The 26,651-nt window shown below is 34.4% G+C and overlaps 1 protein-coding gene across 1 annotated transcript in view; it reads left to right on the top strand.

The window, feature by feature from the left end:
• The window catches only part of LOC149502493 (G protein-coupled receptor Mth2), an 89,997-nt gene extending 63,574 nt beyond the window's left edge, over positions 1-26,423 (top strand). Inside the window, exons 2-10 of the mRNA XM_089729053.1 lie at positions 14,186-14,397; positions 16,910-17,136; positions 17,644-17,829; positions 17,946-18,024; positions 18,807-18,988; positions 20,383-20,508; positions 20,978-21,128; positions 21,987-22,176; positions 22,908-26,423. Coding sequence (XP_089585179.1) covers positions 14,186-14,397; positions 16,910-17,136; positions 17,644-17,829; positions 17,946-18,024; positions 18,807-18,988; positions 20,383-20,508; positions 20,978-21,128; positions 21,987-22,176; positions 22,908-23,015 — 1,461 coding nt within the window. The 3' untranslated portion in view covers positions 23,016-26,423. The remainder of the gene's footprint in view (positions 1-14,185; positions 14,398-16,909; positions 17,137-17,643; positions 17,830-17,945; positions 18,025-18,806; positions 18,989-20,382; positions 20,509-20,977; positions 21,129-21,986; positions 22,177-22,907) is intronic.
• The last annotated feature ends 228 nt before the right edge of the window (positions 26,424-26,651 follow it).

Below are 26,651 nucleotides of genomic sequence, written 5' to 3'. Positions count from 1 at the left end.
GACGTCTAAAATTGTCGATGACTGCGCGGCACGTCACTGCTGAAATGCTTGTCATTTCTCTGCGGATGTTTTCTTTTAGGGCCTCAATTGACCGCGGGTTTGTGTCGTATACTTTAGCCTTAAGGTAGCCCCACAAAAAAAAATCCATCGGGGTCAGATCTGGACTACGTGGAGGCCAGGAAATGTCTCCTCTCTTAGAGATAACTTTGCCAGGAAAAAGTTGACGGATAACGGGCATAGCAGTGTTAGAGGTGTGAGAAGTGGCCCCATCCTGTTGAAACCACGTCCTGGCATTAAAGCCTGAAAAGTTTTGCAATTCTGGTATGAAAAACTCTTCGATCATAGCCACATATCGCTTACGAGTTGACTGTGTCGGATTTTCGCGAATAGACTGTGTCACTGTGTCTATGTTTTGTTCCGTACGTGACGTCCTTGGGCGACCCAACCGCGGTTTATCTAACGTCGAACCGGTCTCCTCGAACTTAGCAACCCAGTTCTTAATCGTTTGAAGAGTTGGAGTGTCGTCAAAGTTGTGTAAACCTTTGTGTTCTCGAAATTTACGCCGCGCAACGGTTGCCGAATTTTCGTTTTTATAAAACTCGCGCACACAAAACGCACGGTCCGCTCCGGTAAAACGCTCCATCGCGACTAAATTCCCAGAAACCGAAGTTACTCCCCACGCTTCCCCTGCACCGCTCACGCGCGCCCTGTTCGTTTTATTCAAATTTTACTTTTCAAAGGACTTATGGGCCACCCTGTAGTTAGACATATGCTGTCGCGACACTTTTTGTAAATAATAATGTGTTCTACAAAGTCGTTGTACATTATTTTATTCTATCATCCATAGTTTTCGCAGGGCATGCGATGTAAAGAATATTTTAGGTAATTTTTTTACACCTTGAGTTACATTATTGTAATTTTAGTAAGGATTCCTAATTTTTTTCAAAAAAGATTGTAGCCTATGTCGCTTGGGAATAGTGTAGCTTTCAAACAGTGAAAGAATTTTTCAAATCGGTTCTCTAGTTTCGGAGCCTATTCAATACAAACAAACAAACAAATCTTTCCTCTCTATAATATTAGTATAGATTTAGACTAGTATAGACAATGTCACTGCGAATATTTTTTTAAATATTTTTTTTACCGATATGTTTTCTGTGAGAATCGAAAAGAAAAACTTAACCGAACTTAATTAAGTTATATTGTTCTCGTAATTGTGTTGGAATTATTTTTACTTTGTTATTATATTGCCGATAGCCGATTTATTGGAAATTGTTCAGACACAACGCTAATTAGTCTAGAAAATATTTAGACGAAGAAATTTATTTCGAAAAAAGTTCCCAATCTGGCAGTTTTTCTTTAGATTATGTTACGGATTTGTATTGTGTATACTTTCATTTGTAATATTGTTGTAAATCGTTGTTAAATAACGATTTTCCATATAAAGGCGTTTGCTTTTATGCGTTGCTTGTTTAAAGTCGTCGTGGCCTAAGGGATAAGATACCCGGTATATTCGTATCGAGCGATGCGACCATCCCGGTGTTCGAATCTTGCAGGATTGCAGTACCAATCTTTCTAATGAAATACATACTTAGCATATGGCGGTAGCCATCATAGAACACAAGATATTTGAGAGATGCCTGAACCTCCCTTACGATATTTTCAAGATAAGCTTGCTTATATACAAGTTCTGAACAACAACATTCGGACCGTCTTATTAAATGTTTCGAAAGCCTGAAAAATGATATCGCGATGTCTTCTATACATGCAATTGATGTAAATATACCTTTTACAGTCGAAAGTGACGCTTCCGATCATTCCATTGCGCAAAATTAAAAAAACGCTCGGTTTCTTTTATGTTTAATATGAAACATTAAAGTAAGATGAAGAATGAAAAGATTCAAAGATGGCGACTGGAACTTGCTGCTTTCAAATACGATATTATATACAGACCGGGGAAAGAGAACCATGCCGCTGATGCACTACTCCGAGTTTGTGCCACTGTAGAAACATGTACTGCAAAACTTTTCCTGCACGAGGCTCTTTGTCATCCAGGGGTAACAGGAATGTTTCACTGACCGTCGGTCCGAATGTTGTCTATCGAGAAATGTCACCCGCTTAGTCGAAGATCTTCTCACATGTTCACGAATAATTTTCACAATGAAGGTAACATTATAATTTTCGAAATTATTAGTGAGTGGTATCGCATTTTGTGAGCTTGCACAGTTACCTACCACCACCACCACTCAGCCTGTTTTTGCCGTGAAGCAATAATGCGTTTTGGTTTGAAGGATGAGGAGTCATATGGAGTCATACATGGAGCCATGTATTATACAACTGAGACTTGGATTTCATGTCACAAGGTGGGAGAGTATTGACGTTGTTGCTGTTATGAGCTTCGGTAACCACTTCACACCAAGCGGACTGTTCACCTTAAGTAATGAAAAAAATGCGCGCGATAAGCAATGTTTCAAATTGAGCATGCCGGATTGCAATTAGTTCTAACGTATTCAAGATATCATGCGTTCATTTTTATTTAGATAAATTTTTACGATATAGCTGATCTAAATTATGTAGTCTAGAGGTCGAAATCCAAATAATATGAATACAAAAAACTAAATCACTTTTTAAAGCATTTTTTGCGAAAAGTAGATCCGACCTTGTGCGACACTGACGAATTCAGTGTTTTGTCACTGATTTTATGAAATTGTTTTATATGTTTTCGTTGATTTGACGTTATTCGATTTTGAATTAACGAGTTTCATCATATATAAAAAAAATACGATGACATTTGAATAAAAAAAAAAAAACCCGGAGCGCTTGTATCGTTACAAATTATGAATTTTTTTGTACTTTTTATACAACAAAATCAACAAAATATACGGTCAACAAAATAATCTGCATGACTACAAACGGGTTTCTTCAGTCAATAATAAACAGAAAAGGGTATATCGTTTTGTACGAAGCCGAATGTATATCACCGCCTACATTATGTGTGTATTGCCCTTAATTCATTGAAACCGTCTCGATAAAGATAGTAAGAAAGGAGCTATTAATCGGTTTGAGTCTCAAATGCAATTTCTTCTAAATGTTATTCGTAATTATTCAATCATTACAATTATTACATAGTTATACAAAAAATCATTAATCCTAAAATATAGAAAAAAAACAGAGTTGTAAATTGGAAGACTACCTAGTCACTCTTTAACACTCCATGACATCATTACTGGAGCCGGACAATATCTACTGAAGAATTGACAAGAGAGCTTTGAGTACAAACTCGCTCATTCTGTTGTTGCTTCTTTTGTTTGTCTTGTTATTTTTTTTAGAATTATAAAACTGCAGTTCTTTGGTCGCTAGATCCTCTGAGCCTCCGCATTTCTGATAATTTCTACGAGCTTATTAAGGAAATTAAGAAAAGTAAGTCTCTTAAATTCACGACTAATCAGGGTATGTTCTTTTAGCTAACAAACGCGTACTAGTAGAACAGTAAGTTATATCATAAATACATAGTCGGTTATACCTAAAAATTAATTATATAAGTTAACTTGAAGCCGTAAAAAATATCTTACGAACAGTCTTGAGCTTATATTCTCGTTTGTCACGTGCTTGTAAATACGAAAAGCTATTACAATAAGACGAAAGTTGGACCGTTGTATTTTTGCTCTACAAACAGGCAATTATTTTTCAGGCAATTTTTTTTTTACAATTTTCAAGATGCATGTGGGATATAAATAAGATAAGTGTCTAATTAAAATTCGGATTCTGAACTTAAAAAAGACACATGGAATATTTTTTAATTGAATTTGAATTTCCATTATCAACAACAATGAATACAATAATATATTAATAAATTGAAAACGAAGAATATTGAAATCATCAATCAATATTTTACTGGCTTCAACGTATTGTGAGCCAATGCAATATTGAACGGAGAGGTATTCAAACCGTCTTTTGTACTAATTTCAGTGGCTAATCAATGGTTCCAGATTCACGGTTAAGTCATATTTCAATCAAGCTTATTGTATATGGCCGTGTGTGTCTGCCCACTCACTTCAACAAAAGAAAACCATTTCGTGTTATGTTTAAAAGCGGGCTCCCGACGTAATTTCCTGCGTCTAAAAGACCCGTATGCTCCAGCTGACGTCGATTGACAAGGATAAGATCGACAGGAGAATGTTTATTTTCTATTACCCGAATGTCAAACTGGCATTGTAATGTCCATCATTCACAACAAACTGGATTTTTATTCAATAGTCTGCGAGCCTAGTAAGCCCACTACATTTTAAGAGAGATCTAAACTCGTTCGAAGCTTTTGTATATTAGGTAAGTCTAGAAACCATCGCGATTGTTGTGCACGCAATTTTATATTAATTAATTACTAGTGTATTCCGGTTTCAAGAGTGCGATAGACGTTAAGTAATATAATCGATATCTAATCGTTTTCACGTTTTGGGGCGGGTGGCGGCGTGTTCCATATAATTTCTCTATGAGCCGCGATAGCAACTGAACATTTATTAGATCGTGAGCTAGTCCTTAAACATGGGTGCATAAAAAACCATCATATTTCTATAGACCGTTATACTTTGCTGCACAATGATGTTATTTCGCTAATGTGCGCAATAAAAAAAGGTTTATGATGCTCATAGTATTTGTATTCATCTAAATTTATAACTTTGCATACTCGTAATAGGTATGGTAAAAGCTTGTATGGGTCGACATTGTTATCTTAGCAAACTGCAATTCGTTTTGCTATGAATTAGTAATCCTTTTCGATTTAAAAGTGGTCAATCCATTTTAGCATAGCTTCGATCATGCTGCAAAATCGGCTTACTAAACTGACTTTTGATACCACTAAATCATGGGCGTATTAACAAATAGAATTTATAACAATATTGTTCTGATGAAGAAAATTTGAAATGATTCTAAATTATTACCTACGTTTTATTACCGATGATTTAATTTAAAATTCATTCGGTAAATACGTATTATAACGTGGAAAAAATCAAATAACCGAGTTTGAAATCTGACGCTTTGAATATTTGATTTACGTATTCCAATAAATCGCGTCCAATAAAACGTTTAGATTTTATCGAATTGAATACTGTTTTCGTCTGACTAAAAAATTAAATTTAACTTCATAACTTAGTATTTGTTGGTATGTATGAATTAATTATTTAAAAAGGGTAGAAATGTGTGATTATTAACCGATTTTTCAAATACCTATTGTCACTTTAGAGGTGCTTATTTACATAAAAATGAAGATGGGAGTAATGATAATCGCTATATAAATTAAACAATGCAAGCATACGTTAAAAATTTCTTAATTAATTTATCGTTATGTAGCTATGAGTTTAATAAAAAGAAATGAATGATATGTATGTGTAATAATTTTTGTTGTTCAGTATATAGGATGGTATTTTTCAGATCACGCTAGTACAATGCTCTGAGAAAGCTGCTGTGGGAAGAGATGGGTTGGTGCTATCCTAATAACGATGCTTTGAAAATAGTAATATTTAATATCACGTGTATGAACTAATACCTTTTCAAGGATGCTCAATAAATTAACACTTCGGGGGATTAAGAGACGTCAGTCTGTTGTAGCCTCTAGCCTTTTACATTAGTTATTTCGATTATTAATTTTGTGTTTGATCAATTGATGTTTCCGGTTTTCGCTGTAACAAACAAACGTGACTCTAAAACAATTTTTTTTTTTTTTTTTCTAGACTAAATCAGTAAAATTTGCTAACTCCATCGCGATCTAAACAAATTACTCTCAACTCCGCAGCGGTGGCGTTTAGTCAGCCTGTCCTACTTATTCCTTCGTGAATAGACGTGACTGGAGTATCTGATATCATATATTGCCTGTCTGCATCTTCAGGGAGAACGTTTTTTTTATTTATTTCAAAATTCCAGTCAGGGCTCAGACGTTTTGCGGTCATAAAGTAATAAGGTGTGTTTCGTTATTCTGAAGATGTTTTCAATTAAGATTCACGTAAATCATATGTATGTATTAAAGATGGATAAAGCATTATCTTAAGAATAATATATAAGAATATAGTTAATAATGGTACATGGCATACAAGCGGTATCTTTTTCAGAGTTTCCTGACACAAAAATAATTGTCTGGAGGAGATTGCTTTTGTTGACTTTTTTCGATGTTTTGGTGTGCAAAAAAATATACTCTCTCTCTCTCTCTGTCTATGTCTATATCTCTTTGTCTCTATCTCTCTTTAAGAATAAGACTATAGTATTCATTGTTAAGTTTGGAATGAATACCAGTTTTCCAGCTTAGTTGTCATTTACCAACTTTTGTTTTATACAAACCCAAAGTAGAAGTTTAATAGTACAAACATTCTTTGAAGTCTCATGCACCTAAGCATCTTATCTTATTAATATTCTTTTCGACGTAATTTTATTACTATGACTTGTTTTTATTACTGTCGATATTGGTGGTGGTAGGGCGGCTTGTGAGCTCGTACGGTTATGTACCTACCACTACCCTGCCCTTTTCTGCCGTGAAGCAGTAATGCGTTCGTAAGTATCCGTAATTATTAATAATATCGTTAGAAACCATCGTCACTCCCACTTCTAATCATACTGGGTAATGGTGCCCTTACACACGGTACCGTTACCTATTTAATCTTATCTATGATACGCTAAACTTGTGTTTGAGTAACATAGGTGTGTAGTTTTTTAAATGAAATATTTTTATATCTCATGTTGATTCTTTGATGATTCACTATTGTTTTTCAACTACGCTGTTGAACGCAAACAATTTTAGGGAATATAACAACTACTTATTTAGAAGTACTATGTTTTTTTTTAAATCGTTTTATTCTATGAAGCAGTAATGCGTTTCGGTTTGAAGGATAGGGCAGTCCTTGTACGAAGAATTCGAGACTTCGAACTCATATCTCAAAATGGGTGGCGGCATTTGCTTTGTGTTATCTATGGGCCCCTGTAGCCCCTTAATAACAATTGGGCCGTGAGTTCGTCCTACTATTTAAGTAATAAATTCAGAAAATCTATCACAGGAGACTTAAATATGTACTAAAATTAGTAAAATGTAACTATTAAAAAATCAAAAATAATCTAATGAAATAGTAACCAAATAAATCACTAAACAAATAATTACCAAGGTACGAATTCAAATCTTGACGTCGTATTTGCATCGCCAATATTTCGTGGTATGATAAGGTAATATGACGTAAATGTTACAGTGTATTTTCATGAGATACACATAAGATAAGATGTAATATGACGAAGCTAAGCATGCGTTCTGCTCTGTAGGATTGCATAGACATATCAATACTTATGCTTTTTTTTTTATTGCTTACATGGGTGGACGAGCTCACAGCCCACCTGGTGTTAAGTGGTTACTTGAGCTCATAGACATCCTCAACATAAATGCGCCACCCACCTTGAGATATATTAAGTTCTAAGGTCTCAGTATAGCTACAACGGCTGCCCCACCCTTCAAACCGAAACGCATTACTGCTTCACGGCAGAAATAGGCAGGGCGGTGGTACCCACCCGCGCGGACTCACAAGAGGTCCTACCACCGGTAATTACGCAAATTATAATTTTGCGGGTTTCATTTTTATTACACGATGTTATTCCTTCACCGTGGAAGTCAATCGTGAACATTTGTTGAGTACATATTTCATTAGAAAAATTGGTACCCGCCTGAGATTGGAACATCGGTGCATCGCTCAACACGAATGCACCGGACGTCTTATCCGTTAGACCACGGCGACTTCGAATATTTACTAATTGTTATTATAAATGTATAGCAGTACAAAGGATTTTTTTTATTCTTGTTCCAAATATTTCTATATATTCATAATAACATTATAGGCAATTATTACAACACGTTGTACAATGTTTAATATAGCAGTTTTAAATTTATCTTATCTCTTAGTAATTTAATTGAGTTATTCCTTAAATTGGTTATTTTTGTTGGTCTTTTCAAGATATAAGATTCTACAGTGATGTCATCATAAAAGTGCATTTGTGTTCGTAAATTAATATTAAATGCAAAAAATGTTTTTCTATTATTCTTAATAGTTATTATTATAATATTATTCAGTGGAGTTTTTTGCATGGATGGAACTCATTCAGGTTTCTTAGTGTGGTTACTAGATCGAATAGACTATTATACTTCTTTAGGCGCGTTATGAAAAAGTCTGAAGCTATGACATGTCCTTTTTTAAAGGATGCTTGTGGAGAGTATTAAGCGGTAAGCAGCGGCTTGGCTCTGCCCCTAGCATTGCTGAAGTCCATGGGCGACGGTAACCACTCACCATCAGGTGGGCCGTATGTTCGTCTGCCTACAAGAGCAATAAAAAAAAGGGTGCGTGTATTTATGTACGCGCGTAAGAAGTTATACTTATTTTTATTAATTTTTTTTTATTTTTTATTTAAATGTTAATCAATTTGTAAAAAAAATCGATCAAACTACATCCTCATACACGCATATTGGACATCCCTTTTCTTGACATCGTATAAATTCGGTAATTCTCGGTACGGTTCGGAAAGTTCACCTGCGGCTATATTCAGACTCGCCAAGTTACGTCGGTCGTATTGTAATGAGCGATTTAGTGGGCAACTTCATTCTGTTAATATTGTGTCACGGTGCATGCGCATCGTAATATTTCACTCTCATCAATTTTTCATAACGCGCCTAAAGAAGTATAACTTCAAAAAAAGAATATCACAGTCCACTTTGAGATATGAAGTAGAAGTCTTAAATTTATTGCAAGGACTGTTCTGTCGTTCTCACCGAAAATCATGATTGTTTCAAACTTACAAGGTTTGGGGTTCGTATCTGTCCGAAATATTTCCATAAAGATATACCTTATAAAACAAATTGTTTTAGCGTTCACAAACGTAGACGCGAGCTCCAAAAGTTTTGCCCTTTCTTTTTGTCCCTTTGTCGTGAAAAAAATCTGGTTTGTTTTCGCGACAAAAATATTCCGTAGTTGCTTATTTAGTTTTTTCAGCTAAATTTTTTGGTAATTTACTTATGAATGATTTGAGTTTTCGTGTATTGAAAAACATGATTATTTTCCGATCAATTACTGCGATTAATTTATTAGGCTTAAATTGAATGTATTTTTGGTAACAGTATATAACAGTATATATGTTAACCTCGCACAGAATGAATGAGGGATGAACATATGTATGATGCAACGAAAGAGTCATGAGTTCTAATTTAAAAATGGGGCAGCCGGATAGTATACAATTAGACTTTAGTTATTCATCCGGGTCCTGTTGGTCACTTAACTTTGGCCGCGAATTGTTAGAAAAAGCTCATAATAATCCCAGTTATTATACAAATCATTGTTAGAATGTGTCATATTATAATAAGATAAAATCGGATTTTGAATAAAATAATTATCGTCTCAATGCTTACGTATACAATTTATCTTCTGTTAAATAAGATGACGATCCATATTATGTTCATTGGTCATTGTTTGTTTACGTAATCACCAACTGAACGATTTTAGTGACGAGCAAAGGTAATTTAATCGTTTATTTTGGATGTAAAATTATTTTATTACTAGCGACCCGCCCTCGCTTCGCTTCGGAAACATTAAAACACAAATGAAACAAAAAAAAAATTAAAAAAAAATTAAAAAGTAGCCTATGTTCATCAGGGACAATGTCGGCCTCTAATGGAAAAAGAATTTTTCAAATCGGTCCAGTAGTTTCGGAGCCTATTCGAAACAAACAAACAAACAAATCTTTCCTCTTTATAATATTAGTATAGATAAAATTTGAGTAAAATTTTACGATATATAAATTTAAGAGAAACATATTTACAGAATACAATATCGTCGAAAACTTTATGAATCCAAAACCACACATGCTAATATTCTGTACTTATATAAGTACTTCTAACTTGATATTAGAGAGAAGTTTGTATATTCGAGTTTTCAAATCTTGAACCAAAATTGGAAATGGTCCTAATGTTTTATAGATAAATAATGCGATCGTTTTTAAGATAACGTTTTTTTTGGTATATTTAATTATACTAGTGGTCCCGCAGTAGTCGAAATTCGACTATAATTAATTGAAATTATAAGTCTCAACATTATTATGGTCCTATTGTTAAAGATTTCGCCAAGACTACACTATAGACAAATAGTCGTAATATTAAAGATAAACAATACTAACCTCTCTCAATTTGACTACAGATTTTAAGCAATAACAAAAGTTTGACAAAAAACAAAGAGTATATATGTGTGTGTGTCAAATACATGGTAGTGTGTGTGTAATGTTTTCTTTATTGACTTAATGTATCTTTTAGGCATTATTTAAAAAAAATATTATCATTGTGCACTTCTTCTCTATATTCTCTATAAGTGTGAGAAATTTCATAATCCTCCGTCCGCGCAATTTTCGTAAAAAGGGATACAAAGTTTTTGCTTCACGTATTAATAATATATAGATAATAATTCAGTTTTCGAGACCCCAAACGAAAGGCAAACAAACCATACACGGATTTGTTTTCAAGCGATTTTCGCTAAAACCGAATCAGATATTACGCTTCTAATGTCGAAATTCAACAAGCGATAATTTTCACGAGGGTATGCGTAATATGTTTATGGATAGGCTAATTCTAGAAGCAACTCTATTACGCTATAGTTTGTTTTAACGATGCGGACCTACAGCACGGCACGCGACGCGGACGTCTAAATTACAAAATTAAACATTGATTCGTGTACTCGATGATTTACACACGGAATCGTTGCTTCCGTACATTCAAATGCCAGCATTAAGGCCGGTTTCCACCGCGGAAGGGTAATGGCAGTTTTCCAATTACAGCACAAGAGCGCATTATGCGGCATAATGCTCAACTAAGCTTCAGCATAATTCGGCATTGTGCGTCACTGAGTCGCATTATGCTCTGTAATTAACCATTACTTAATGGTAGTTTTCCAATTACAGAAAAGCGGACTCTTTTTAAACAAAATAAGCTTGCATTCCCACCATCGAAGAATTTTGCCTGTTGATTTCCACTGCAAACGGATAACGACAGAGATGAATCAGCTGAGCGATCTGAACGGAATATGAGAAATGGGAAATGAATAGTCGATTTCCACAGAGAGCGAGTTCAGTTGGAGTTTTGAACTGGTTGTGCGGTAGTGTTTTGCTCTGAATTCGCGATGTTATTAAGTGACACGGAATCAAGTGAGGATAGTGATTATGTATACCGAAAAAAAAAGTACATTTTATTATATCTTAGGCACAGAAAAAACGTGCAAAACGAGCGAATCTGTTTCAAACTAGTCTGACATTAAACTGACTTGAACCGGAGTCATCTCCGATCCAAGTCCGCAGCCCATTTACTCTTTTCGCCCTCGTTGTAAATTTTTTTTTAATTGCTTAGACCGTTGGATGAGCTCACAGCCTACCTGGTGTTAAGTGGTTACTGGAGCCCATAGACATCTACAACGTAAATGCGCCACCCACCTTGAGATATAAGTTCTAAGGGCTCAAGTATAGTTACAACGGATGCCCCACCCCTCAAACCGAAACGCATTACTGCTTCACAGCAAAAATAGGCTGGGTGGTGGTACCTACCTGAGCGGACTCACAAGAGGTCCTACCACCAATAATGACGCAAATCAAATGACACTCGACTCTCTGTTGGTGGAAACACATGTATGCAGTTTTGTATTGAGAGGCAAAAGGAGTAATTAATGGGTCCGTTCCGCTTGCGGTGGAAACCGGGCTTTACAAACGTGAACACCCACTTACTTATAGAGAGTCGAGTGTTAATGTGGATATAGAATCTTTAGTGTAGTCACATCTTAAATGTGAGAATTGACTTAAATCATTTATCGAGTGGCCATGACCAGTGAAGTCTTGACTTGGTAACGTTGTCTAACGGATAAAATGTCCGATCTATTTCTGATGTCGTCTGATGCGATTATATTTTCGAATATTCAAGACAGATATCAATAGTAATTCTTTATTTAAGATTAATTAGACCACGATCCCATGATCCAGAGCGCGTGGCGTTAATCTAGTGATGAGGTCTGTGGACTCTGATGGTTACTTACTGTTCTATGCTCGTCGCATCTAGTAATATTGGAACGAAATTCCTTATGGAACGATGTGGGGGGTACCCTAACCGGGAAAAAACGTCCGTAACGAAAGATTTTTATTAGTAATGCACACAGTGTAAGACTTGGCTTTGTAATAACGTATAAAAAATAACATATTTTTTTTATATATATTTTATAAATCATTGTGAATAAAATAAAGTTGATAACCTTGTAAAGTAGTTTTTTTTTATCAATAAAAAAATCATAATAAAAAATGTATACCCGAATAATTATTTTCTTTATACCTCGAATAGAACTTAAAATTAATATTTTTATAATAAGGAATTTCGTTCCTATCCGGTGTCCCACGACACCACACACCTTTTTTTAAAATATTTTTTCTATATTATACGAAAGTCATATCGTCAGAAAAAAATATATGTAGGTAATATTATGCATTACCAAATCTTCAGACTTAAACACTGTAAGACTATTCTTCGAAAGATTGTATTTCGAAACACGAAACGACCCTCTACAAGTAAACCGACAAAGCGTTACTTTAGGCAATTGCGTAATGAAGTAGACCAGTTTGAATCAAAAGGAATCAGATACCGCAAAGATCTCCCCCGTGTCATCGGCTCTCATTACTTGGCATGTCACGTCTCTAACGAGACGCGTGACAGACGCACGTGGCGTGTCAGATATTGGGCTTTTTACCTTACACTCTCAACTCTCAAGGGAAGCGAGAGTGTATTCCGAGATTGTGTGGGTGTCGGCATCAAATAGTATCCTATTTTTACTTTTGTTTCATTGTCATTGTCATTTTGAATCGAAAGTTTTAGGGTTTGATAAATTATATCTCTGAGGTAGCATTTTCACAAAACACCGCTACGATCTTTCGTGTTGATATATCCGAAACAAAATTTCGAAAGAGTCACGTTGAAACTAACAAGCAAAATGCAATGAAATGCACCATAAAATTAAGTCAAATGCACACAACTCAACCGATCATTAAGATGTTACGTGACCAATTTGATATGAAAACATTACATCATTCGCTCAGTCTTACTTGAAGAGCTTCTTTAGAACGTCAAAGTTCAAATACTGCCGCTGAATTTTGATTAGCTTGAATACGATCCGAACAGTTTATCATTGTTTGAATGACATGCGTAATTAAGTTGTCCGTAATTTACATTGGGCTTTATGCGTCGAGACCAAATTTATAAGATAGTGTCACATGCCATTTAAATCTGATAAGCACATTAACTAACTACATTATAGAGAGAGACTACTGGAGCTAGTTAAGATATTTATCCAATAAATTCTTAATTATTCGTCAGTGATTATGTCATGGATAAATGTCCCGGTCATCGTCCTCGTGGAAATTGTCGTTTACGACGATAGGCTCGAACGAGTGAACTAACCCATAGACACAGCCCACTGAGTTTCTCGCCGGATCTTCTCAGTGGGTCGCGTTTCTGATCCGTTGGTAGATTCTGCAAAGCACTGCTCTTGCTAGGGCCAGTGTTAGCAACACTCCGATTTGAGCCCCGTGAGCTCATCTGTATGTTAGGGTGAAGCTGAAATAGCCTCTCAAGGCAAGGTAAGAATAGGTAAGAATATCATAGGTAAGAATTTTTTTTTGTAAAATACCCTAAGGTCAAATAAGGTATTCTCGGGGCGGTTCGCTCAGGAGGCGCCGCATTGCCTTCCTTTCTTGATTTTGACTACAACAAAACTACCTAATTAACAAATCTTGTTAGGCTACAAGATTGATAAACTTTAGTATTTTTCATTTATTACCATCGTTTTCAGGCCGCTAAAACCTCGCAAGATTTTATTTGCAATCAAAATTAAATGTTCTTTACAAGCTCGGGCCGCTGATTCTTAAAATACGCTATTAGATTATGTAGGTAGTGAATAATACGAACTTATTTATTTATGACAATCTAGAGCCGAGAAATCGGGCCCTAGGCGAGAATCCGTTACATACAATACAATATTATTTCCTTAATCATTAAAGTAGATAAAAGTAGTAAATACTAAACAGACATAACTTTTATTTAAGCGATTGTTTTTCAAAATATCTGTTAAGTGTAATATATGATTTTTTTTTCTTTTTTGAACAGGATGAAGCAAAGGAGCTACCAGTGGTCCCGAAATGCTGTCCAAGTGGCCAAAATATTTCTATCGCTGTAGAAGACGGCGTTACGAAAACCTCTTGTGCTCGATCTTCGTTGACTTTCCAACCGATCTTCCATAACGCGAACGACACGCACATCTTCAGTTACGATAGCAACGTATACGAGACTATAGTCGGAAACCCATGTAGCTACGAAAGGTAATTCAATTCGATTAATTATACAACATCATCATCATCATCATCGGCCCACAGCCGTCCACTGCTGGACATAGACATATCCCTATCAACATCACTGAGCCCGGTCTTGGGTTCTCCTCATCCACCTCTTACCAGCCACCGTTCGGAGGTCATCGCACCACATAATGAGGGGGCGTCCCACATTTAAATCAAAATTTAAATTACAATAGGTGCATATAGAAAACAAAATAAAATAAACAAAGAATAATAATATACAAGTAAGCCCTGTCAAATAAGATTATTTAAAATGTTAACAATTTTAAATATCAAAATCTTTAATATAGTAAAATGTTAATTTTTAAGCATTAACTACGAATTCTACCGTTTTATTTCTTTACCTAAGGGGTTGTCATTATTTTTGTTAGTTCGCAAGTGAGCCATGGGACAATGGTTCAAGAACTGACAATCATAACGGTCTGCTAATCGTACTGGTTTAATTCATATCAACATTGGAATTATAACTTAAAAATAAATGTCATATTCAAATATAAATTCCATTCTCCATCAGGTGGGTCATATCGTCGCTTGTTTACGACTACATATAGTCAGAGAAAAAAGAATTGAGTGCCGTATTTAATCTCGGCTGTTATATAAAATGTTAAAAACAATAAAACAAGATATTTCTCGTCAACCATTACATTAAATAATCTGTTGTTTTAATAATTCAGAGAGTTTGTCAGAAATACCATGGCATCGTTAATGTTATTAAAATGCAATAGGGTTTCCAAATAACTAGAACTGAATCCGTCTGAATTTACATATCTTTTACGACTTTACCTAATATCTTTCTAATTCATAAAATTCTCCATTTCTCTCAATATAATTAAAAATTCTTAGGAGTGGTCCGATTGTTATTGAACAAAAATTATAATTCCTTAACACAAATAATAGTTTAAAGTAACAATTCTAGTTCAATTAAAAATATTTTCTTACTGATAAAGTAATAAAATGCAAAAGGAATAAAAACATACTACTAAGCTTCACAACCTAAATAAATTACCTAAACAAGAACAAAAATATTCCAGCTCTCGGAATGGTACTTGGATTTTACATTCAGCAGTCTTGTGATAATTATTGACGTCATTATGATTCATAGCAAACGAATTTCATACCCAACTGCGGTACGATCGTATCAATTTTACACTGCAAACAATTAATTTCGCTATCTTTTACTGTACAGAGAACAGGATGTAGAGAAATTGCATGTAGTGATAAAGCTATAAATAAATATCCGTATATGAATTTTATGAGTGGATAAATGAAGTTAAGTTTATTCATTACAGATCATGTTTCAATTATTAGATAGTCCACAGAGGAAAACAGCTCCTTACGTAAAATAAAGTTGTTTTTTTTTATAAAGAAAGGATAACTTGTGGCTCGGAGGCCTTTCCAGTTTCACCAGGACAGGTGGGCGAGCAAAGGCTCAGCTAGAAGGGATGGGATTTCCTAACAGCTGCCCGAGCGTCTCTGAAAGAGACCTAATTGTTCAAAGACAGCTGCCTCGCGAATGCATATAAAATAAACTCTACCATCGGTTACTCTAATATAGGCAGATGAGCTCTCAATTATCCAAATTTTTTTGTATTAATAGTTAATTTATTATGTAAACAAGCATATAATCGCCCCTCGGATGGTTTTTAACATGTCATGCCACATAAATTGTAAATTCACATTTATTTGAACGAGATTTAGTCTCTGGTCTTGCTGACGACCATTAAGTGGACAGAATGTTTCATCTACCTTTAAGAGCAATAAAATATGTGATGATACTGCTACGAATGGATGAAAAGGACTTATTAGTGCTAGGTCGTCGCATCTCAGTAGAATTAGTGAAACGTAATGCTGAAATAATGCTGTGTAATTTACAGTACCCGGCAATAATTATTGCACATCGACCGTGGGAAAGAGACGATTAATTTTTGCTTCGTAGAGCGTTATATCTGTCGCACATTACCTAATTGACATTTAGTCTTCTTAGACACCGGATCACTAGTGTTTCGTCGCACACAGGTAACGTTATACAACAAAAACAAAATTAGACGACTGTCTCTTTCTAAATATCGATGTGCGATATTTGTTGCCTGGTACTGTAAATTTAATTTGGAATTCCTTTTTTCCAAGTTTTATATTGGCATAAGCATTCATGACCCTGAATATATTCGGTCGCTGTTTGCTAAAGTTACAATAACGTGAATGTCGCCATCTGTCAGACTATATTTGTATAGGTTCTCGGCTACACTTGTAAACAGATCGCGTGATAGAAAAAGATAAGTCGTTGGCACATGACCTATTCAAGCTTCATACATATACTTACGAGGTAAACAATCCAGTCAATAGAATTATACCTAACTCAGGATCAACCCAAGGCAAATTCGCACAGTTGCAGTGGTCATCTTGACAAATAAGTAGGAGACAATTTCTAAAAATAGCGTTCTACATCCGTGAAATTATTAAATATTTGTCGTTTTTGCAGATATAAACTGGAACCGGATAAATACAGTGCAGACGAATTTTACCTTTTAATAAATGGTTCGCTATTCGTTCCCTATAGTAAGAAACCTTTGCTTGGTACCAAAGATTTTTGTATGGAAACTTTTTGGAACGAAACCTATCCGGCTGGGGTAACGTTGCCCATGGTTTGCTTCACTACGCCTTTAGAAGAAACTAAGACTTCCGCCACTCTCATCGTTTATGCTACAGGTAAATTTTGAAACTAAAATTAATTAAATTTAAATTTTACTAGTGGTAGGAACTCTTGTGAGTCCGCACGGGTCCGCTGTGAAGCAGTAATGCGTTTCGATTTGAAGGGTGGGGCAGCCGTTGTAACTGACCTTAGAACTTACATCTTACGGTGGGTGGCGCATTTACGTTGTAAAGCCTTTATAGAGATTATCCATTAGATATCCAGTAATGAAGCAATTTAAATTTTTAATAGCTTCTTTGCCAAGCACTATTGGTTTGTATTATCGATCTTAGTACATTATGAGTGTAGCGTAAAAGATAACTATACCATGTTTTTAAAATACTCATGATAAGTATTCTACGCGATATCATAAGACAATGCAATTACTTTTCAATTATCATAAAGATAATCTATTGGTTAGGAATTTGAACAGATATTATTTCAGGTAGGTAGATTTTTGTGTATTTGGCTTAAAAATATATTTATTTTTCTATCATTTTAAAAAACTTAGATTTTTTTTCCAGGACTTTTGATATCTGTACCATTTTTACTGGCAACAGCATGTGTGTATCTATGTATATGCGAGCTTAGAGACACACACGGCAAGGCTCTGGCGTGCCATACAATCTGTCTGGCGTTGGCATTCATATGTTTGGCGACAACACAGTTGGCGGGCCATGCTTTTCCGAGCACTGCTTGTAATGTGATGGGTAAGTTTTATTAACTACATCCAAGTTCAGTGTCTCTTTTTTAGGAAGTATAGATATTGCTTCTGAACCGTACGATTGCTTTCTGTATTTTTTAACATTTTATATATTTTTTTCAGCGTACATCATCCAGTTCTCATTTGTCTCATGTTTTTTCTGGTTGAATGTGATGTGCTTCGATATATTTTTAAATGTTAGGTAAGTTATTAAAATTAAGTAGTTGGTTACTTATTGCTTTGGTCATTAACAAAGTCGTAAGTTGAGATGTTTTCAGTGATCTAGTTTGAACATTATTTAAAATCAAGTTTTTTTTGTTTTTTAGCTATTGTGGTGATTAGTAAACATGTCGTAGGTATTCAAAATATTTTTTTCATAGTTTTCTTAAATAAAAATTGTGTACATTAATGGGAGAAACTAAAAATTCTTCGTGAGTTATTTAGTTGTTGTTGTTATTGATAAAAAAAAAGTTGCTCTAAGTTTTGGCAATTTTTTTATGATCGGCCGCCTGCCTGTCCTCAACCCTCCTTGGCAATGCATTTGCTGACATTGGGCCTAGGTTGTATTGGTTTCGGTCAGGCTTTGGCTCTTAGTCGCCTTCTACGACATTCATGAGGTTAGTTTGGGTTGGGGGTATTCTTAGGCGCCCACTACACGCGCGTAGACGAAGAGGTAGACCTAAGAAGAATTGGATGGATTGCGTGAAAGACGATATGTATAAGAGGGGAGTGAGAGAAGTAATGGTATATGATAGAGGAGTACGAAACGAGAAAACTTGTTACGCCGACCCCAGGTGACTGGGAAAAGGGCAGGAGGATGATGAACTTGATAAACAAAAGTACGTTCTATTTTTAATTTAATTTTTTTTCTCTTTCTTTACATTGTTTTTCGTCAGTCGGATAGGCAAACTCCTCTGTGTCGAATCCATGTCACATGTTATATTTTTTTGAATTTTTGTAATCTGTGTTCCTGGTTATCAACAGGAGATACGTAAATTCATCAGTAACCAGAAGAAGCATGAGACGCCGTTTTGCCTGGTACTGCGCGTATGCAGTACTGCTACCAGTATTACTGTTGATCATCACGGTCACGATGGACTTATCGCCGGCTGTGCCAAGCACGTACCTCAAGCCCAACTTCGGAGTAGTGGGGTGCTGGTTTAAAAGTAAGAACTATAGAATCTCCTCGTACTTCACTTAGATCTTTTTAATGCTGTCATACAGTTCGAGGGCGTTTCAACCCTTCGCCGAAATTTGGTCCTTTGAACTCAATAGCCACTGTTAGAAAAACAAATTTATTTTACTGTTTCAAACTTGTTATTATAATGCAGCGAAATTATCTTCATCATAATTTATTCAGTATAATTATAAATTTAATAGTAAATTTTAAATATAAGGATTATATCAACGAATGCATGACGGAATCCTAAAAAGATAAGTATATAGAAGAAAAATAACTCTTATAGTGCTTAAATTAAAACCGATAATTAATTATGGAATATTATTTTATCAGACAGCTTCAGAGTTACAAATGTAGGTGGGTGAATTTTATTAGTACCAAAACTAAACATAGTCTGTTCCACGCGTGCATGAAAATGTTCATGCACTTCCAAATATCCATATTTTGGTATTTTCTTTGATTTTCGCGAATCGTTGACTAAATTCAAAACTACTTTTACGGTTTAATCTCTTATTGTTATTACATAAGTCAATGCTTCGAGTTTTTGACCTCCGTTTACTACAGTCGTTCATGACCACGAAACAAAATAGTGAAAATAAAGAATTAAAACGTGAGATTAAACTACAAAATTAGTTTTTAATATATCCATTTTTTTATTACGTGAATACAAATTATAGAAGTGCACGAAGTCGACGTCATCGCTACATTGTCATGTGTATTGTTAGCGCCATTTTTTCTCTAACCATTCGCTGATAACGTAAGGGGCTATTGCGACAACGCCAAGACGAGTAGATGAGCTCACGGGTTCAATTTGTGAGAATTTTCTGACACTAGCCCTAGCAATGGCAATGTTTCGCAGATTCTACCACTGGGTGACCGCAAACAAATACTTTAATTTAATTTGGGGGTAGTATAACCCTTGAAGTGAGACTTTGAGTTCGCCTTGTCGGGTCAGATATATCATTTCAATCAAGGATAGGCATGAGCTCATATCGGCTTATTTACATCTACAAAAAGCACTGTAAATATCACTTTTATCTGGCACTTCGAAATAAAATGACAACAACCAACACAGTGGAATTAAGTATTGTTAATGTATCTAGAAACATTGGAAATTATGGTTGCTATTAACCTCTTATTATTGTCCACTGACTTCCTTAAGCTATGATTCATATACCGTATTTTGGATTCAAGGTTAAGTGGAGAAATATATTTTTTAAAGCGCGTCTCTGAGTTTCTAATAGCATTTTTTAGGAGATAAATAGGAATTAGATCTCAAAACAAGCCTGATTTGAAGGCCAAGAAAAAATATTTTCGGTATTTTTTATTATTTGATATGAGAAATTACCACCCTAAAGCAATATTTTATGTTTCTTGCAGCGGATCAAGCAGCACTGCCATATTTCTATGGGCCGGTAGCCGTGATTTTGTTCAGCAACTTAATTATATTTTTCCTAACTTCTCGAGCCTTTGCCAAGCATTACGACAAGCTGAAAGACCTGACACGTAAGTACTAACTATCGGAACAATATTGTTACGAAAGGTAAAGTGACTGTGATAACACAATACAGCTGACTGAATGTTTAATTCTTTGTGCAATTTATTTGAAGAAGCTCGGTTAGCAAATTCTATGAGAATTATTATATGAATGCAGCTAGATGTTGTGAGATAAGTCTCAAATGAATTGGAATAATGGCTAAATTGCTGACTCGACGGTAGCGGCTTGGCTCTGCCCCTGACATTGCTGAGTTTGCCCATGGGACGGTAGCCACTCACCATCAGGTGGGTCGTGCGATCATTGACCCTAAAGCTATCTTCGAAATTTCAAATGCAAATAACGTCTTTACATACCCTGTTTAAATATGCAATTTTACTATTTTAAGCTTATGTAAAGGATACGCACGCCTTATTAATGTTTCCGTATCGGCTAGAATTTCGCATAAGTACACTTCTAAAGTTTGCATAATTTTTGTAGCGTTAGATATGGCACATTCAGACTTCAGCACATCGGATGACTGGGTCAGGTTGAGTGCAGTACTGGGGCAGCCCGTTACGAATCAGGAGCAAACATCACCCAGAGAAGCGCCCACTAACTTTAGTCAGAGACTGAAAAAGTACAAGAAGATGTGAGTATTTTAAATCAACCCGATTACAAAGACCATTGCTTAGTATCCACGTTAGAGAAAAAAAATCGACCTTAAAATTTTGTCATCTTCCACTGATCGTAATTAAATTTTAATATTTTTCTATTTATATATTATAATAGCAGGTAACGGTCCAAAAAATGCTGATATTATATAGGAACAGTATTCGTCAATAAAATAAATTATTAGATGTAACCAAAAATCTGACTGCACTAAAAACACTAAAAAACGAAAAACAGGTACTGTTGAAGGTTTTGCAGATCGAGATAAATTAGTGGTGTATAAATGGAAGCATTTAAGCTACTCATAAAAATGTTTTATTTCTAGTCAGTACCACCACTAAGACAAATCTAGTTACATAGTATATGTAACATAGTACATAGTATATCTGTCAAAAGTTTTAAGTTAAAGAGTGGACGACATTAGAGGAATTAGTGAATTAGATATACATAATATGTATGTACATCGAATTATACTGTTAGTCCTTTCTGTGTGAAAAGAAAGGTAAAAGTTATGAATACATTTTGATGTAAAAGAAAAAAATATGGTAGTTAGCATAATATTCAAATGTCGACGACCTTGGTGGGTTTTGATCACGAAAACCTTCGATCAACAATGTTATTATTGTTGATCGAAGACGAAAACTGTAAAAACATGAAATTTCGATAATATTATACGTATATATTATTATAGTAAGCGCCAGATTAAGCTATCAAATTATTTTAATTATAGGTATATGTAAATACATAATAAACATGCTCTAGAAAGTCACAACCCTCTATCAGCAGTGGGGTAAAAAATAAAATGTCCAATGTTTTAAATTTATTTCACGTTTACCAGTTTCCGAACATGCTGTATGCTTTCCTTCATCATGGGTCTATCGTGGGTGCTGGAGGTGGTCTCCTGGGCGGCCGGGTCCGGTTCCACCGCGGTGTCGGTGTGGTCCATCTTCGATCTCATCAACGCTCTCCAAGGAGTCATGATCTTTTCAATTTTCGTGTTGCAGCAACCCGTTCGATCCTATGTCAAGGTCAGTCGCTGTTTTAATCATACTAGTGGCCCCCCAGTAGACGAAATGTTTTTTTTTTATTGCCCTTGTAGGTAGACGAGCACACGGCCAACCTGATGGTGAGTGGTTACCGTCGCCCATGGACTTCAGCAATACCAGGGGCTGCCTACAAAATTCGACTATAATTAATTGAAATTATAAATTCGAACATTATTAAAGTTCTATTGCCAAAGACTTACTAGAATCACAGATTTCGCCAAGGCTACACTATAGGCAAATAATGTTTAAGACAATCAATTTTAATCTATTCTATTAATGTATCTAGTCAAATTGAGTTGACCACAGACTTTAACCATAATTATTTATGCGTGTGTGTCAAATACATGGTAATGTGTGTGATGTTATTTTTATTGATTTAATGTATATTTATGTATAATAAATAAAAAAAACATTCTGCACTCCTTCTCTATAAGTGTGGAAAATTTTATATTCCTCCGTCCGCGCAATTCTCGTAAAAAGGGATACAAAGATTTTGCTTCACGTATTAATATATAGATATAATTTAATGTCTATGTAATGGATTCTTTCAAATGAATTTTTCCCGTAATATTATTAATTTGAAAAATTTAAGATCGATGACAACATAATAATTTCATTAATTATCTGGTTATTCAAATCAGAGTGACTCGGAAAAAGATAGATCATTTTAATTTCTAGTTAGGTTTGGTTTTAAGCTTCTTTTTTTTTCGTAGTCTTCAAAATTCTTCTCAACGTGTCGAAGTAAAAGGAACAGCTCCGAGGTTTCAGTTGTGAGCGAATGGAATAGCAATCCAGGACAAGGAAGAAGAGACTATGTATAGAGTGGATTATATTTTGGTTTACAATAAGAGGTGACTTCAATTCTGTAGTTTTAATCAATACAAATTTGTTGTAGGTAGTTCTGCTAGGATGTTGTATTTGTTGTGTTGATTTCTTTTATACCTCACGTTGGTTACTGTTGGCAGGGCTTCTTGTGAGTCCGCGCGGGTAGGTACCACCACCCTGCCTATTTCTGCCCTGAAGCATTAATGCGTTTCGGTTCGAAGGGCGGGGCAGCCGTTGTAACTATACTTGAGACCTTAGAACTTATATCTCAAGGTGGGTGGCGCATTTACGTCGTAGATGTCTATGGGCTCCAGTAACCACTTAACACCAGGTGGACTATTAGCTCGTCTACCCATCTAAGCAATAAAAAATAAAATAAAATAAAACGTTATCAAAGATATTTGCCTCGCCTCTTATTGTGAACGAGGCTTAAGAATATCGGGTGAAGTGACAAGCGAGACTGAAGATAGGAACAGTATTATTTTCTAAGATCGATGGCAGATGTTCATTCAATGTTTTAGGTTACAATTTATTTACATAGTGATGCCCATCAATCTTCCGCCGGATTTAACTTGGATTTTACGTCAATCGCGAACTTCTAGAAACTTTTAGGCTTTGATGTAGAATTGAAGATTTTTCCATCAAGTATATATTGTGTTTTTGCATTGCATAATACGACTATTCTGGTTTTGATAAGAAATACGCACCTAGAACGTACTTAGAAAAAGTATATGGCCCCAGTATTTTACTTCCTATGAACAGGGCGTTTTATTCACAATTTACAGTCTAAGAGTTCACGTGGCGACTTTATCATAAAAAGATTTGTCCTATTAAATAAAACTTAACTATATTTTCTGCTTTAAAACTCAATGAACATTGCTATAGATCTTCATAGTTTTATGAAAATTTTCTGAAACTTCTTGAGGGATCTGAGTACGTGGCGATGCAAACGAAATAATATTTCAAAGAAATTATGTTATTGTAATTTTGTATGAAAGGAACTTTTCGCAGGTAAAACGCATTTTTGGCTGCGTTTTACCATGCATTCGATTCGGCTGAGGCTGAAAACGTTTTTGCTATAATAAGAAAAGGAAAACCTTTTACTTTTGATTAATAAAATTCATAACGATAATTATTCTGCAGTAAGACTACAAACTTAAGTATAATTGAAGCACAATGACTTTCACTAGGGATAGAAGATGAAGATGAATGATATAAGTATGAAAAAGTAACTGTAATGAAAGAGTATCCTCGACAGAAACGCGGATTGGTACATTTAGCTAACCTTGTAGATAGATGGTAAGAAAACCAGGAAAAAAAAATTGTGCAGAGTATTTTAAAAATTGCATACAGTTACATTCAATTATCTAATCTAATTAAAAGACACTTTGAAATTCGAAACATTTTGATTCTTTCAAACTACGATAAATAATAATTAATATATTTTTTTTTTTATATTTTTACTAACAATCACGCCACGTTAACTGGTCCCGTGGTAAGTTCGTAAAGAACTTGTGTTACAGGTACCAGATAACGAAAATAAATGTAATATTTTTATTATACACATACATATATTTAATATACATCCATAACCCTGGAAAAGACATTTTTATATTTATCATACAAATATCTTCCCTTGGCGGGATTCGAACCCGCGACCCCCTTGTGTAGTGACTACGTCACTTACCACTACACCAGACGGCCGTTGTGCTTATAAAATATTTCCCGTTTGCATCGACCTCATAATCAGTATACAGGATGTTTTAAAATGTCTATGAAAAATATTTATTCCTGTGATAGCTAACATTATGCAACATAAAATTCAACTGTTTTTTTTAAAATTAAGTAACAAATTTAGGAAAAAATCTTGTTTGTCTTTTTATTCCTAACTACGCTTGTATCATACAAAATATCGTTATATTATTAATTACTTATGTTATTGACTAGTGAAGTGCACGTTCTAAAAACCTATTTTATGTAGTGTGTGGGTACTTCATGATTCTCTGGTATTCTCTAATAATTACCAAATGAAAACCTATACTTATTTTAGAATTCTAATTAAATGTTTGTAGAAGAACATTATAATTTTCACGTAATGTAAATTCAGCATCAATTCTTGTGAAATATTATCCATGACAATATACATATGTAGATAGATAATCCTCATTATAGATATTCGTAAATAAAAAATCATATATAACAACCTCTACTTACCTTTTGTAAATTTTCCTTTCATTGTTGTTTTACTAAATATGCTTTGTATGAACGGTTGTTAATAGTCTAAGTACAAATAGATATTTTTATATATTAATGTACGACCAAGTAACGGCGATAAGCACACGTTAGACTTATAAATAGTTTGAAGGTATGTGTCATTTGAAATGTAAAAAAAAAACACATACACAAAATTATCAGTTTTTTTACTAAAATAGAATAAATGTGTGCGAAAATTAAAATAAATTGCAGTGTTTTGGATAATTTTTTAATTTTATTCTACATGCGTGGATATAGGCTGAATGTGAGAAAAAATAGTGCCATAGTGTTTCACAACATTTGATTTTCAGCAATCTTATACATTTATTTTCGGTAAGCTAGTCATAATCTCTAATATTAAAGAAAAAATCCACTTTCATATTATTTACAATTATGTTATGTGTCTTGATGTAAAATAGAATAAAAAGTTAGAAGATAGTGCACGATAACAATTAAACAAACAAATTAATCTTTTTACACTTTGAAGACATCAAGGCCTAAATAAACTAGTTGTTGGATAAGACTGGTGGTATGAATTGACATACGTAAATAACTGAATTATTATTCTTTTTGGATTATTAATAGGAATGTCAACTTCTTAGATCACTGAACTAGGTTTCAGGTCAAGTTGGTCACTTTTTAAAATTTTAAGCTTATGACATTTTAGAAAGAAAAACAATCTCCTTAAATTGTTCCAAAAATTCCTTAAAATTGAAAATTAATGGACAATAATTAGAATTAATAAAATTAATTATTTTAGTTTACTTTCTATTCAAATAAGTGGTTCTTGCCTTCTTAATATTTTAAATGGAAATTATTTAATAAAATATTTATTTGTTTCGTGTTGTTTTCATGAACACCCATAAGTTCGAATATACGTAATTTAAATTTAAATTGTCTAGTTTTTAGATTGTTAAAATGTAAAAAAAATATGTAAATGTAATAATTGTGTAATATGTAAAACTAAATAAGTGTATATGTATAACTTATGTCTAATTAGGTGTAAAATATAATTATGTGTGTAACAGTAACTACTATGTATAGTAATTGTTAAACGTTGAGGCGAAATTTTAAGCGGAGATATGATAATTGAAATTGTATATTTGTCTATTTTGCAGAATATGACGTTAAATAAACAAGCTTTATACAAAGACTGGATTTTGATTAATTAACCAACAATCATCTAATAATTAAAACGGGTAATGCCGTGGGTACAGCTAAGCTGCTGTCTACCGAGAATCAGTTCTTTTAAGCTTAATTTGAAGGAGGACGAGCTATTGAGGTCAGCTGCGAAAAGAGTTCATTCCAGAGCCTAATGTTACGTGGTAAATATGTACGTCTGAGAATGGGCCATATATCTTATTTATATATATATTTTC

This window comes from Bombyx mandarina, chromosome 08, assembly GCF_030267445.1.
Source record: "Bombyx mandarina strain Sakado chromosome 08, ASM3026744v2".
NCBI classification, from domain to species: Eukaryota; Metazoa; Arthropoda; class Insecta; order Lepidoptera; family Bombycidae; genus Bombyx; species Bombyx mandarina.
Note: the sequence above shows the minus strand (reverse complement) of the source record. Positions and strands in the feature narration are given on the sequence as shown.